The sequence below is a fragment of the Microcebus murinus genome, chromosome X (genome assembly GCF_040939455.1).
Source record: "Microcebus murinus isolate Inina chromosome X, M.murinus_Inina_mat1.0, whole genome shotgun sequence".
NCBI lineage: Eukaryota > Metazoa > Chordata > Mammalia > Primates > Cheirogaleidae > Microcebus > Microcebus murinus.
Window position 1 is genome coordinate 32,857,576 of NC_134136.1, and position 15,634 is coordinate 32,873,209.

At 47.0% G+C, this 15,634-nt stretch overlaps 2 protein-coding genes across 3 annotated transcripts; one reads left to right on the plus strand and one right to left on the minus strand.

Moving 5' to 3' along the window:
- Positions 1-801: 801 nt before the first annotated feature.
- SLC25A53 (solute carrier family 25 member 53) lies at positions 802-9,920 on the minus strand. Its single transcript, XM_012787196.2, has 3 exons — positions 9,815-9,920; positions 6,822-6,873; positions 802-3,246 (listed from the first exon to the last, which is right to left on the minus strand). Exon 3 carries the CDS (start codon positions 3,213-3,215, stop codon positions 2,292-2,294), a length of 924 nt encoding a protein of 307 aa, XP_012642650.1. The 5' UTR covers positions 3,216-3,246; positions 6,822-6,873; positions 9,815-9,920; the 3' UTR covers positions 802-2,291.
- An 80-nt stretch (positions 9,921-10,000) lies between these two features.
- ZCCHC18 (zinc finger CCHC-type containing 18) lies at positions 10,001-13,282 on the plus strand. Of its 2 annotated transcripts, none has more exons than XM_012787194.3 (4): positions 10,001-10,285; positions 10,615-10,666; positions 10,852-11,058; positions 11,422-13,282. In XM_012787194.3, exon 4 carries the CDS (start codon positions 11,542-11,544, stop codon positions 12,751-12,753), a length of 1,212 nt encoding a protein of 403 aa, XP_012642648.1. In that variant the 5' UTR covers positions 10,001-10,285; positions 10,615-10,666; positions 10,852-11,058; positions 11,422-11,541; the 3' UTR covers positions 12,754-13,282. The 2 variants fall into 2 exon arrangements, with proteins under 2 accessions (XP_012642648.1, XP_012642647.1); XM_012787193.3 differs by having other exon boundaries at positions 10,002-10,285; positions 10,852-10,991.
- The last annotated feature ends 2,352 nt before the right edge of the window (positions 13,283-15,634 follow it).

The window sequence follows — 15,634 nt, forward strand, 5'->3', positions numbered from 1 at the left end:
GTGTAAATGTTAATATCATAATAGGTGAATTGGGGTAAAGGTATGTGGGTGTTCTTTATGTTTTATCTATGCTTGCAACATTTCTATAGGTTTGAAATTAGTTTTAAATAAGTAGTTAAAATGAAGAAAGGGACATGACTGAGACTGTGATGTAAGTGGAAATTGAATGCATCTCTCGGATAAAAATGAGGGAGTGATGGTAGTTTATCCCCTTATTTTCAGCTTAACAACCAAAGCCATAACCTAGGTTTATAATATTTTTTCCTTCTGAGAGTTAGTTTTTAAATATAACTGGCTGCTGTTCTGTTTTCCCTTTCCTTCTGCTCTCCGAGTTTTACTTCCTTCAATCCACAAGTAGTAGACTGTCGCAACCCATCCAGATCTGCAGATACAGAAACTCATCTTCCAGATCTTCCAGACCAGCCATTTTCTGTTGACCTAGGTGGCAAACACTTTCTGATATCATATTTCCAACAACTGTATCTTTAATTTCTGTGGCATATAGTGAGGAATCATCACTGCTAGATCTACAATCAGGCATGACAAATAAAGGACAGATTTGGTTCAGTAAGGAGGTGCAAGTGGAGGGCATTATCATAATGTCATCTATAAGGGGAAAACTATAACACATGTCATATTGGAAATCCTCAACATTCCAGAGTTGAAACAAACAGTTATGCAATGTGATTCCGTTTGTGACATTTCAGTTCCTAAAGTGGTGCTCGTAGCGAATATGCCATCAATGACACAAACTCGTCAAATGTTCCAATTAAAAGTAATTTTTATTATTGTTATTATTATAATCAGCAGCATCATTATCATTATTAGCACAAAACTAAATCAACTATTAAAAGAAAACAAAAGCACACGCCAAAGGCATGTGTCTTGCTTAAAGTGAGTCAATAATATTATCTTCACGTATAAGGGACAGCACCCTGAGGATATAGACCATATCACAGCTTGATAATCAATTCAGTAATTCAGCCAACATTATTGAGCACCTAGGCACAATGGAGGATTTAAAAATGCATACAAGAATCCCTGCTTTCAAGAAGTTTTACAGTCCAGTAGGAGGTATTAAGAACACAAGAACACAGGGCCACATGAGATCAGTGACATAATGGAGACAGTCCCATGCCATTGAAAAGGGGTTATCACAAGAGACGAATGTCACATTCAGCTAGGGAAATCAGAAGAGGCTCCATAGAAAAGGTGGCATCTGAGCTGGGATTTGAGGAAATGGAAGGATTCTGGCAAACTGGCACGTGGAGAAAGAAGGAACACTGCCGGTGGAGAGAATAGTGTGGGCCTAAGAATGGCCATGGGAAAGTTCATGGCATGTTTGCAGAGAGAACGAATAGTTCATTTAGGCTGGTGTACGGGCTCTATGTAAGTGTGCATGGTATATTGACAGTTATATAAGGACCGTATTTTGAATGACAGGCTAAGATTTCTTATCTTCATATCACAGTAACTATATTTATCTACATCAATAAAATATGCAATTATTTGTGAAGAGATATGGTCACTTCATTTCCAGATTTCTTAGGGAAACTCAAGTGGTTTCCAGGCAATCTTATCACCTTGCTATCAAAAATGTCCCAATAGATAACAACAAGCAACCTATAGTAAATGTTTCTATTTTGCATGTAATTAAATCTCTTCCATCAAAGTCTTTATTCTCTTCATCCAGGGACCACACTTCTTCTCACTTCCATCTCCACCTGGTAAGTTGAGGCAAGCCTAAGTTAGGATTTCCAGCCACAGCTGTTACCCTGAAACTAAGACCTACAGTCCTGAGAAGTGAGAGTGGTGGGCAGAGGCAGTGAACAATGTCATGATGATGTAGCCATCTGAGAAATGTTATCGACTCCCCATCTTAAGCGTCAAACATAGGTCTTTGAAATTGGAGTACCACTCAGATTGGTCTGGAGGACACCTGGAGGGGTCCTAAAACTCACAGTGCCCGAGTAAGGTCATCTTTTTGTTTCTTCTTATTGTCAAGGAATTCCTTAAAGGAATGACAATCTGGGTTACAAGTTATTTAAAGGCCTCTTAGTTCTGAAGCTACTGAAGCTGTGGAGAGACTGGTGTGGCTTTTTCTTTCCGACTAAAGAATCCTGTTGGGCTCTGTCTGTGCCCAGCAGGCTGGTAGTTGGGAACTTCTCCCATGCAATGAGGTTACAGATGCTAAAGAATGGCTGTATTAGGTAGCCAAGCCAAAGAAGTAAGCTATATAGAACCAGGGAAGGTTTAGAACGACAAAGATGCCTTGGCCATACTTCCTGCAGCTAGTCAATCTTCAGCTCTTTCCTGGAGTGAGACTTTCTCTGCAGGAAGTCATGGATTGCCGTAGTGAGGCCCCATGTCACGCTGGACCTTAGGATGACCAGGGAGCCTCCACGGTAGATTAGGAGCAACTTTCGGCCTCGAGTGTCCCACACATTCCGGGCAGAGGCCCACAGGCTTGGCATGCTCTGCCAGCCAATATGGGACTGCATATTGGCAACCAGCACAATCAGAGGATACAGAACTAGGCAGGTGATTGTTCCATTGACACTACCAGACACCAAGGCAGGAACCCAATGGGGCAGGCCTTGCTCTGCCAAGCCCTCCTGGATGGGGTCTTTGAAAGAAAAATATAAAGCACTCCCCAGGCTGTTCCTGGCAAGGACAGGCCAGAAACCACGATAGTAGCCCAGTGACAGCCTCCCCCAAAGCCCGTAAGAGTTGAATTCCTTGAGAATGCTGAAGGTGCTGGGGAAGCGAGCTTGCTTGCGACCATCCTGGAGCACATTTTGCACCCTTTCAAAGGGGCTGAGTGCCACAGCCTCCACCACACCAGACATGAGCCCTGCAGCCCAGCGGTGTCCCAGGGAGTGTGGCCCAACAGGGGAGAGAGAGCACAACAGGCTATCATAAGTCCCAAACAGTAGAGTCCCTTGCAATGTCTTGGAGAGAAGAGGAGGGTAGATGCCCCGGTAGAAGTACTGAGGACCTTCATGCCAAAGCTGTCTCACAGCCTCCGACATCCCCACAGCATGGATCTGTTGCCGGAACACTACCTTATAGATGGGAAAAGTCAGAAAAGTAGACATGAAGTTGGAAATGGCCCCAAGGGCATAGGCCTGGGGGTGCCAGCCTTTCTTTCCTGGAGCCTCTGCTCGCGTCCTGTGCTGAATCTCCTTTCCAGAAGAGTGGCTCTGCTCCCCCATGCTGAAGACAACTGGATGCAGATGTAAGAAACTGGCAATGGTGGAAAAACAGAGGTTAGACTGACCGTTGAAATCTGTTGGCAAGCATTTTCATTGGTTAGTTAGAAACCGGCCCCAAGAAACTCAGGTAGAAGGAAACAAGCAACTCTTGGGGCCAGTTTGTGAGAAATCAGCACACCCCTAAGAAATTGAGAATTTGTTAACCTGAGCTTAAAACAAAGGCAGTTAGTTTTTCTGGACAGAGCCATATCTACGGTATTTTGCTGACACAGCAAATATTCCGATATTCAAAGAAGGATTACACTGAAGAACATGAAATCAAGGAGGGGAAGACTCCAAAACTTAATGTATTCAACTTTCACGACATGTAACTTTGCATTGCACAAACCACTAGAATTATAAGTTGCTATTCCCTTTCCAAAAAAAAACCCAAAGTGGCACTATCTTGTAGAGGCAGAAAGGCATCCCATAGTTGAAGTGTGATACTTTCTCTAAAAGTTGGTAGTAAATTTGGGGAGGGGGGAAATCTCCCCTGCCTTTCTCTCAGTAGATTCCTGCCCCAGTTGTAGCCGTTTCATGGCAACGCCCCACCCCCTCCCCCAAGTGAGGAAAGGAAAAAGCGGCTGCTCCTGGAAGTTCAATGCCAAAAGGCTCAGCACCTGGAAATTTCCAAGCCTAACTTTGTAGACCTGTAGCTATATAATAGAGCAGGCTTTCTCAACCTCGGCACTTTTACATTTTGGGCAGCATAATTCTTTCTTGTTGATGCCTATCCTGTGTATTGTAGAATGTTTAGCAGCTTCCTGGCTTCTACTTACTGCATGCCAGTAGCACCAGTTGTGAACTACCCAGTGTGACGACTAAAAATATCGAGACATTGCCAGACGTCCTCTGGGAGGCAAAGCTGCTGGTTTAAAACCATCATTCTAGAAAGAATAGGCAGCGCGAGGACTCCGGACTATTGCTCCTATCCCAAAAAGGCCAGGAAGCAGGTGGGGTAGTATGAGAAGCAACTTGGGAGCCAAGACACAGGAAGGAACTTTGGAATCAAAAAGAAATAAATGCTCAGTCTACGGCCACACCACCCTGATCGCGCCCGATCTCGTCTGATCTCAGAAGCTAAGCAGGGTCGGGCCTGGTTAGTACTTGGATGGGAGAAATAAATGCTCAATACAGACCTGAGGACCTGAGGGAGTTTGTCGGGAAGGAAATAGGGGCTCTCTGGCCTGAGAAGACAGGGGGTGCAGCAGCGGGACCTGCTGCATCCGGGAGAGGAAAGACAGAGTTGTGTGGGTAGCAAAAAGAAGGAGGGGGAGAAGGGGAGAGGAGGGGAGGGGCTGACGGCCAGGCTGTAGGACGCACATCTACATTGGCAGGGACAGACAGGAAGCCTGGTAGGAATTGTAGCCCCACAGGTTTCACACAGAACCCTGTGCTATGTGGAGGGGGGGGGCGCTGTTGGGACTCCAATTAGGCTAGCAGGCAGTGGCCCCAAACCTGGGCAGGAGGCAGCTCCACTCAGGCCCCAAATGCACAGGGGCCCCAACACTCCTCAGCTCTCCTCCCAAGGGCATTTTCCCCCAAATCTTACCTGCACCTAAATAAGGACAGAGGAGATTTGTCCCCTCTTCTACCTCAGAGTCCAATAATGTTCCACTTCCTCCTCACCTTTTTTCTTTTTTTTAAGACAAAGTCTCACTCTGTTGCCCAGGCTGGAGTGCCATGGCATCAGCCTAGCTCACAGCAACCTCAAACTCCTGGGCTCAAGCGATCCTCCTGCCTCAACCTCCCAAGTAGCTGGGACTACAAGCATGTGCCACCATGCCCGGCTAATTTTTTACATATACATTTTTAGTTGTCCAGCTAATTTCTTTCTGTTTTTAGTAGAGACGGGGTTTCACTCTTGCTCAGGCTGGTCTCAAACTCCTGACCTGATCCTCCCACCTCGGCCTTTCAGAGTGCTAGGATTACAGGCATGAGCCAGCACTCCCGGCCCCCACCTTTTTATAAATGTGTGTGTGAACTCCATAAGGCAGGCAGATTTAGCAGAAAGAAAACTGGACAAGGATTTGACAGACCAGCATTTGAAGCAACCATTTTGTTATCAATTTTCTATGTGACCTTTAGGAATTCACTGACATCTTGGAGCTTCATCTACCTCAGCTATAAAATAAGCAGAGAAGGCAAAATGCTGTGTAGGCATCCCTATACTGTCTAATGTCAGAGGGGGAATTCGGGCTAATAGTTGATAGAGAAATTGTACTTTTCTATCCCTAATTCCTTCTTCCAATTTAAAAAATCATTTTGGAGGATTTAAAGTGAACAATAATTTAGAAATACCTTCCCTTAAATATCTAATTCATCATTTTATAAATCCAATTCTTTCCATTTTATGTGAGGGAGTCCATTTTCCTCCCATGTATTTTTCCATTAAGATATCAGGCTTTGGGGACAGACCGACCTGAGACTGAATTCTGCCTCTACCACTTAGTTGTGTGACCTTGGGCAAAACAATTAACTTTATTCAGTCTCAGAATGCATATTGCTACATATTGGTAGAACAGGGACATTAAGACCTGCCTCGAAAGGTTGTTGCAAAGATTTATAATATAAAATGAGATAAAGTGGTTGAGAATCCAGAACATGGTGGCCTCAATGATATTATCACACACACACAAAAAAAAGATCCTTCCTGACCTCACCATCTGTCTCCACAGAGCATCACTCTCAAGCCAGCCAGAACCAGATGAAGTGGCACGTTGGAACAAATTCTGTGTTCCCATGAGAGGCAGGGAAGATCTTTCTTCCATGAATGCAAAGGTGCAACACAAAAGATCTAGGAGAGCCTCGCCCTTTAACATGAATTTCAAAGTAGAGGCCACAAAATGGACCTGGAGTTGGCCTTGAGTGGTTATCATCAGTACCCTATGGTCTGCCTCCTATGTTTACAGCCTAGTAAAATGAGCCCAGGGGATTCCAGTTCCCTGGCCAGTCTAGTCCAGATGGGTACTCAGTGTGACCACCCCAGGATGGAGCCCCACATCGGTCTGTTCATCTGGGGCATCTCTCAGCCAGTCCTTTGGTCACCTTACAGCTATGTATTGATCATCTACTAAATCACTGTGGGTAAATCACCATGGAGCTAGAGGTGAACAGAACTTGGTGCCTGCCCTCAAGGGTTTGGGAATCTAGAGAGGGAGACAAGTCAACAATGGGCTGAACTATACTGGAAGACAAAGGGTGCACTAGTCAAGCTTGAAGCAGAAAGACAAGAGCAAATTTGTTCCACTTGGGACAAAGAAATTTCTCTAATGAGGGACATATGACTCAATCCTTAAATACTAAGTAAGCTCTTGTTAAGTGGAGGAGTGAGGGCAGGTGTTCAAGCCTGAGGAAGAGGCCCAAGGCACAGAGGCTTAAAAGTGTGAGTGGTGCATGGGGTGGCTGTAGACCATGAGAAAAAGATAGAGCTGTAGCTGACAGAGAGGACCCGGTTTAGAATGAAGGCCACGTTTGTTTTCCCCACTGCAGTGTGTTGTAGGGTACACACATAAGCTCTGGAGTCAGGCAGCCCAGGATTTGAATTTCACTCTGCCACTTTCCTACCTTTATGACTTCAGCCAAGTCTCTTCGGCTCTCTGAGCCTTGGTATCCTTATCTGTAAAATGATTGTCACAAAGGTTGCGTGAGATACAGGATAAAGTACATAAAGTGCTTAGCACAGTACCCAGTATATAAGCTGCTCCATAAGTTATATTAGTAATTTCATTTTTAAAAAATGAGATAATAGGAATAAAGGTAAATTACAACTAAATTGTCCTAAAGTCTGACATTCGTCTAATGCACTCGGTCATCTGCAGAATGCATTTTAAACTGCATGTTTGAAAGGCAGCAATGAAGAGTTTTCATGGGCTTTGGAGCTTGATATCCCTGGGCTGGAGTTCCAGTGCCTTCACTTACAAATTGTAAGGTCTCACACAAGTTACTTAACCTCTTTGGGACTCAGTTTCCCTGTCTGCAAAGTGGGGTAACAATGGCTGTCTCAACAGAGTTGCTGAGAACCTTAAATGAGATAACGGATGGAAAGTTCCTAGCACAGAGGAGGCAGGCAGCCAAAGGCAGTGACTATTGTTTCAACCGAAAGCTTTATCTCCTAACCTTCAAGCTTTTAAAGTTTATTTGTTGAAACTGGAAAATGTGGTCTCATTAGAACCATCAACTGTCACATACTCCCACCCATGAGGCCAGAGATAAGAGATGTTCTGCATCCAGTTGGAGCCAGCTTGCAAATGGTCCTCCCAGCTCTACACAAAGAGCCCCCTCACTTTGCTCTAATGTCCCCCAGCCCTGCCATCACCTTTACACAATCCATTTCCTTTCATTATTTTTGTCAGAGCTCTGAGATATATTCTTGGTCCAATTGGATCCCACCCCACACCAAGTCCAATGGCAAATACCTAATTTGGCGATGAAACCAATCTCAACACAGAACAAGAGTCTGGTGAGAGTCCAGGGTAAGATGTCACGGTATGGGGACTAGAAGCAAGAGTCTGGAGGAAACCCAAGAGCTCCTGCCAGCATCACCCCTGATTGTGCGAGGTGGGCAACCTGCCTTCTCTACCCTCCACCACCACCACCCCACTGTTCCATCCATGAGGCCACAATCCTGAGATGGAAGGTGCTTCATCTCTAAACGTGGAGTGTTTACCCCCAAGGAACTCTAGGTATTGGGCTATAACTAAGAGGGCAGAAAGGCGCCAGGGAATGAAGTACCCTGGCAGGCTGAAGACAAACTCAACAGCAGCTGAAGGGCATCAGACTGTTCACTTGCTTCCAAGCATTAGGAGTCAAGAAGAAGCCCTACAGGAACCCCCCTGTCACCGTATATATCAGGGAGGTCATACCTGCTCTCTAAGTCAGGGGAAATGGAGCAGGTTTTCCAGCCACTGGCTTCATGGCCCATTCACTCTGGACAGCTCTGCATGCCGTTTCCATGGAGTTTCTCCTTCTCTGGGGCCAGTGATGCCAAATCCAGCAAAGGAGAAGTCCCCTGAAGAGCTCACAGAAGGGCAACCTAGCAACCTACCCTTGAGCCAGGAAATGAAAGAGCTATATCTGCGGCAGAGAGCTGTGGTTTGGGGGTTAGGGTAAATTGTGTTTCATTTCTCACACTTCTTCCTCAAACAAAAAAGATAAAGGAGGAAGATGTTATGACAGACTTCATTTGAACATCTATAATCCAAAGCCTCAGACTCGAAAACATACAGAGGCCAAATTCTTTGCTTACAATTTCAGGAAGGACCCCACATAGGAACCTCTGCTCTGGAGTTACATTTCATGACAGATGTGCTGTGGACAGATACATTAATGGCAGGCCCATTTACTTACAACTGTCAGCGTGACTTGGTGGTGTCAGGAACAGTGGTTCACAAACCTCTCTCACCTCCGAATCAACTATAGCGCTGGTTAAAAATACAAATCTCTGTTCCAAAGTATTTGCGTAAAAAAAAAAAAAAATACAAATCTCACTCCTCACTCCTAGTCCTAGTACATCAAAATCCCTCAGAGGTAGGGCCCAGGAATATGCATTTCTAACAAGCTCTCCAAAATGATTCTGAGGCAGCTAGCCTTGTACTCATACGTTGCTGAATAGCATGGGTTCTGGATTCAGAGACTTGGTGCAAATTTTGACTTCACCTTGTAATTTTAGGCAAATCAATTTCACATTTCCGAGTCTTGTCTCCTTTGGCATCATAAAGGGCTGTAGAAATCATGTTATTTTTATAAACAGGCAGCATGTTGTAGTGTAAAAAAATAGTGTAAGAAAAGAAATAGTGTAAAAAAAATTGCCACAGTTTCCTTTTCTGTACAATGAGTATCATAAAGGTTGCCTTCCTCTTTCCTCGCCCCTCTCCTCACTGCCTCCTCACCTCTTCCCTCAGCACTACCATCACATCCAGACTGCTATTGAGCTGGTCTGAGGCTACCTAGGTAAAAATGCTCTCCAGGCAGTGCAGCTGGGCAAAGAGCATCCACAGAATAACAGATGGGTGCAAAGTCGGGCGCTGTTACTTATTTGCTGTGTGACACAGGGCAAGATGCCTACCCCTCTGTGGCTCAGTTTCCTCATCTGTAAAATGGGGATACTAGTCCTTTCTCACTAATTCTATATGGTCCCAAGTTGGTCCTCTCATGCCCACTTTGGCTTTTCTCCACGTATTCTGACAGTATAGAGTCTTTGCAAGGGGCAGCCTTTGAAGTCAGACATGTTGACTTGGGTGTGAGCTCTTAGCTCTGCATTTCCTAACTGTGCTGCCCCGGGGCCTTAAGTCTTTTCTCTGTTGAATGGGCACATTGCTACCTCCTTCACAAGGCTGCTGAGAAGAATAAATGAGATGTCCGTGCAAGAGCATCTGCACACAGAAAGCGCTCAGTAAATGCTGTTTTCCCCCTTCCCCCTATACAAAGGTGAAGAACTCTCATTGTTCACATGGTTTCTGTCCCACCTCGTGTTTAAGGCATCCGGTCTCAAGGAGCAGAGGAGAGCCGAGGCGGAAGAGGATAGGAAGAAGGGAAGCGATGGGTAACAGCAAACTCACGGGTGAAATGTAAATGGGCCCGTCCGTGCGTCCCAGCTGCGCTTGACGCTGCGCTGGCTCCCGCGCCTGTCTGTCGCAGCCCCCGCCGGCCGGCTCCCCCTTCTTGCCAGCTTTAGCATCAGGGCCGGAGGCTGCGCGGGAGGCCGTCCCCGAGCCCCTCTGATTGGCCGCGCCGCCCCGCTCGTCACGCTCTTTTGTCTCAATGGGCAGAGGCTAAAAGCAGCCGCGGCCACTGGGAGGGCCCAACTGGAGGGCGGGGACTGCCTCCGCTGCCTTGGGAACCGCGCTGCCTCGACTAGGACACCCCTCGCTGGGCGGTCGTGCAAAGCGGCTCGGTCGGTCCTGCAGCCCCGGGTCGCTTAGCGGCCGAGGAGGCGCAGGCCATCCTTTCCCCCTGCAGGGCCGCGGACACCGGAAGGCGAAACAGAGCTGTGGACGCCAGAGCATCCGCTGCCCGGCAGCACAGCGCAGGTAAAGAAAGGGGGCGCGGGCACGGGAGGGGGAAACACCACCGGCACCCGGGCGGATCCCGGCCGGGAGAATCGGTAGCTGCGAGGCAGGGGAAGGAGCACTCCTGTGGCCCGGCTGCGCTGAGGGAGGAGGTGAGGTTCCCCTGGGTGCTGCCGACTGGGTAGGATTTGCCTGGATTGGGGAGGGGGGCGTTTTCAGGAAGGTGGCAAGGGGCGGGTAGGAGGGATCGCAAGCTGTCTGTCTTGAACCCCTTTTGCATCTCCTCATCTCTTCCTGAGAATATGGGAGCGGGAGGATATCCAACTTCTATCCCCGTTCTCCCTGGGCAGGTCATCAAAGCCGAATCCGAACTTGAATTCTGTGCGGCTGATTGCAGAGCTGGTAGGCCGACAATTTCCCAAAGGAAATGTCATGAGGGGCGCTTTGGCTCATAGCCAGAAGGGGGCAGAGGGAATTTTCCGCCTGGCAACGACGGAGGCTGGGGGAGGGGGGGCGGTTTAAGGTAGCAGGATGATGGATGACGCTGCTTCTGACCCTTCCCTTCCCTTCCTTCTGCGGCCCCACAGCCTTGAGGTCCTGAAGACAGGGATCTGCGACCCCAGGGGACAGAGGTCGACCGTACCCTGGAGGCGAGTTTTCTCACGAAGGGCACCTGTTGCAGAGGCTGGAAGTGAAATAAAGGCTGAACGCTAGTTCCCGAGCTCGTGTAAGAATCTGCAAAATAACTAGGGAAACTTCGACGTGGGAGTGTGGTTGACATCTGAGACCGTGAGGTTAATGCGGATCTTATTTATTACCAAAAATCTGGGCGCCTTTGTGAGATTCTCTATTTTGAGAGCCCAATATTGGCTCTAAACATTAGTTCACCTAGAATTAGAAGCAACAGTTGATCCCCCCTCCTGGAGTATGGGCAGGAGGGGATGGATGTGGCTCTGAAAAACGCCCTGCTAGCACAGGGACACCTGCTAGCTCTGCAAGGCTGTGATTGTCAGTCTTCTGCAGGGTACGTTTAGGGCGGTGAGCAGATACAAAATGCACTGCAGGGTATTCAGGAAGGTAGAGAATGCGACTGCAGACTGATTCCCCAAAGCCCACTACCGTATTAACCGTTTTGTTTTTGTTTTTGTTTTTTACAGTTCCTACTGAAATCCGAGGCAAGCACAGCCCAGGACGTCGCTTTGGGGATTTATGCAGATTAGGCTTTTCTAAAGAGCCTGAGCATCTTGTTTTATTCAGATACTCTAGCGTCCTCAGTCATGGCTAGCATCATTGCACGTGTGGGTAACAGCCGGAGGCAGAACGCACCCTTGCCGCCTTGGGCTCATTCCATGTTGAGGTCCCTGGGGAGAAGTCTCAGTCCTTTAATGGTCAACATGGCAGAGAGAAACATGAAGTTGTTCTCAGGGCGGGTGGTGCCAGCCCAGGGGGAGGAAACCTTTGAAAACTGGCTGATCCAAGTCAATGGGGTCCTGCCAGATTGGAATATGTCTGAGGAGGAAAAGCTCAAGCGCTTGATGAAAACCCTTAGGGGCCCTGCCCGGGAGGTCATGCGTTTGCTTCAGGCGGCCAATCCCAACTTAAGTGTGGCAGATTTCTTGAGGGCCATGAAATTGGTGTTCGGGGAGTCTGAATGCAGTGTGACTGCCCATGGTAAATTCTTTAACACCCTGCAGGCGCAAGGCGAGAAAGCCTCCCTTTATGTGATCCGTTTAGAGGTGCAGCTCCAGAATGCTATCCAGGCAGGCATGATTGCTGAGAAAGATGCAAACCAGAGTCGCCTGCAACAGCTCCTTTTAGGGGCTGACCTGAGTAGGGACCTGCGCTTCAGGCTTAAGCATCTTCTCAGGATGTATGCAAATGAGCAGGAGCACCTTCCCGATTTCCTAGAGTTAATCAGGATGATAAGGGAGGAAGAGGATTGGGATGACACTTTTATTAAACGGAAGCGAGCCAAAAGGTCTGAGCCAATAATGGAGAGGGCAGCCAGTCCTGTAGCATTTCAGGGCGCCCAGCCAATAGAGATCGGCAGTGCTGACTACAACTGTAACGTAATAGAGATAGATGATACCCTTGATGACTCAGATGAAGATGTGATCCTGGTGGAGACTCAGGACCCTCCACTGCCACCCCCGGGTTCCCTTCCCCTTACAGGTGGAGCCAGACTTCAGGATCAAGTGTTAGTCATTGATTCCCCCAACAATTCTGGGGCTCCGTCTCCTTCCACCAGTGGTGGTTCTGGGTATAAGAATGGTGGTCTTGGGGATATGCGTAGAGCCAGGAAGCGAAAATACACAACCTGCTGCTCATATTGTGGCGAGGAGGGCCACTCAAAAGAAACCTGTGACAATGAGAGCAACAGGGCCCAGGTTTTTGAGAATCTGATCATCACCCTGCAGGAACTGACACATACAGGAGAGAGGTCCAAAGAGCTTCCTGGAGAACACAGTGACCTCTCTGAGCCACAGTAAGGTGGTAGACCCAGCTCTAAGTGAACCCTTAACTATATTCAGTCTGGTCATGGGAAAAACAGGGATGGGGTGGGGGTGGGGTTCTAACTGCATGAATTATTCCATAAAGCAGTTTTCCTTTGAGAAGAAGAGTTCTTGCATACCAGCAGTGGAGGGGGGTGGCCTGATCTCTGTCCCTGCTCCCTCCTCTGCCCACTAAGGGTCTATTCTCTGTGTGTGTCTATTTCTTTGGTGACTTTATTCTTTTTATGAAAGTATCTTTTGTTAAATCTTCAGAAAATAAAGGAAAATACAAAAACTAAAGTACAAATTACGTGAACTCTCCACCCTTCTGTAACTATTGTCAGCCCTTTGGTGACTGTCCTTCCAGATAGTTCCCTATACCTATGTACCCAGATAGATATCTATGTATAGATAAAAGTGATCAAATATAAGTGCTGTTCTATACTGTGTATTTTTTCACCAAACAATATATCTTGTGGACTATGTCAATGAATATATATAAGCACCTAACTTAATGTCTGTGTGTGATGTTATTCTTAAAGAAAAAATAAAAACTAAATATAAAAGCTATAAGGGGGGTCATACCACATGGTGGGGTTATCAACCTCATTTACAGAAAAGGAAAAGAGAAGCTGAAACGGACTGTATATCTCCGGATGAGTCCCCACCACAACTGACCTGTCCCCTAGGTCATAGAGCCAAACTCTGCACCCACTAGTTAATAATGTCCCAATGTTTTCTTTTTTTTTTTTTTAATTTCGGCATATTATGAGGGTCCAATGTTTTCTTCTTGAATGTATCCTGAGAAGTCTGACCATGGAGGGGAGGGGGCAAATGTAGAAAATGGGTATTCCAGGTTCCTGTTCATTTTGGGAAGGGGCACCTGCTCCTGCTTCATCTCTTGACCTCAGATTGGAGGGTGATAAAAGATGATGTGTGACCTCCATCCCTGACGGTCCTATGTTCCTTGTAAGCATGGCATCCCCATCCTCCTGAACAGGACAAGGTGGGGGGCATGATTTCATTTAAGGCAAGGAGTGGGGTGAAATAAATGCAGACCTGAGGACCTGAGGGAGTTGGTTAGGAAGGAAAGAGGGGCTCCCTGGGCTGAGAAGACAGGGTGTGCAGCAGTGGGAGCTGGCACCTCAGGGAGAGGTAGCACAGACTAACAGGCAGTGGCCTGTTCAATAGGGACAAAGGGGTGCAAATTGAAGCCCTGAGGGAGTAGAAGCCAGGCACTGCCAGAAGCCTAATGCTGCTTTCCCTGGGTTGCCACACCCAGAAGCTGCTTGGAAATGCTTCTCCTTCCAGAATCACCCCCTTCAGCCCTGCCCCCGTTCCTGCTCCATCCATATCCCGACAAGCTCACCATACCACCGCCTCCTCCCCTGGAGCCACACTCACCTCTTGGAGGAGGGGTAGAGGCTCCGCAATCTGGCACTCTGCCCATCCCCACTCTCCCCTTCCCCCTCTGGCATTCCTTGTTGGCCTTAAACCTCCACCTCCTTAATCCTCAAGGCCAGTAGACTAGGGTCAGACTCTACCTCTGACCCTTTAACTGAGAACAAGGCAGGCACAATAGCTCAAGAAGCCCACTCCTTGCATACCTCTGGGGCACCTCTGGCACCTGGTAGCCACCTCCATCCCTCCAGAGCCAAAGGACCCCCCTCCCCCATGCCCAGGCAGGAGGCAGCTCCACTCAGGCTTCCAAAGCCACAGAAGCCCCCAACACTCCCTGGCTCTTACCCCTCCCTAAATCTTTCCTTGAAGGGGATCTACCCACTCATCTCTCCCAGATTAGGTCATTCCACTTCCTGCTCACCTTTTCTCAATTTTGCTCTATAAATGCTGTTGAATGATTTACTCAGATACACAGTTTACGCTGCCATGATTTCTTTCTGAAACTAGGTAGAGTAAAAAGAGCAACAAGTGCTACATCTAGCCCCACCCTCCTTTTCACTCGGGTTAGTTTGAAGGTTCAAGATCATTGCTTTGAAAACTTGACTTGCTCTGCAATGCATCCCCTTTTCTTCTCTTTCCATCCTCTTTGTTGTATAGACTTGAAACTGTCTAAATTTTTATTTCACCAAAATGACGCAAAACTGATACTTTTTATTTCGTTTTGTGTGACACTGGCCTTTCTTTTATTCAAGAAGTATGAATTATCTCTAATGGGAAGACATGGAAGACAAGGGCTGATTAATGAGGTTAAGTGAAAGAAGGCTTTTAGAGAATTTGCTGTCCGATATCCTTCATTCAAAATTATCATTTTTCCCCCTTACTTTCTCCCGCCATTCTCAGTCGCTAAGAGATGAAAATTACTTTTATCTTGTCAGCAGAAAGTAGCCTGTGAGTGACCTCCTTTTGCATGATCTCCCTCCTTCTTGATACTATTTTCCCTTGTTTCCATGACACCCAGCTTGTGGTTTCCTTCTCCCAGATCTTTTCGGTGCCTACTTCTCCGTCTCCTTTGCTGAATCTTCTTTCTCTTCCTGATCCTTCCATAAGAGCAATAAAAATTAAAATCACTACAACTGTGATTTATTGAAAGCTTGATTATTAATATGTACCAAGCACCCAATGCCAAGACCTTTAAATACATGATTAGCTTTTTAATCTTCACAGCAACTCCTTTAAGATAGATATTACTATTCCTTTCTATTTATAGTTACTATTAATATTAATTACTATTAATTGATACATATTTCAGGTGAGGAAATAGACTGGAAAGTTAGGAAACTTACCTAAGGTCATGTAGCTATTTAGTGATAGAGCTGGGGATGAGACACCAGGCTAACTGGCCCCAAAGCCTGTGTTCCTTACTGGGGTTAGCTCTCACGTGCACAGTACCCTGTGGTGTAGGTGCTATTATTATATT

Excerpts from the sequence above, each read along its gene's own strand:
- SLC25A53 (XM_012787196.2), bottom strand. The coding sequence starts at position 3,215 with ATGGGGGAGCAGAGCCACTCTTCTGGAAAGGAGATTCAGCACAGGACG.
- ZCCHC18 (XM_012787194.3), top strand. The coding sequence starts at position 11,542 with ATGGCTAGCATCATTGCACGTGTGGGTAACAGCCGGAGGCAGAACGCA.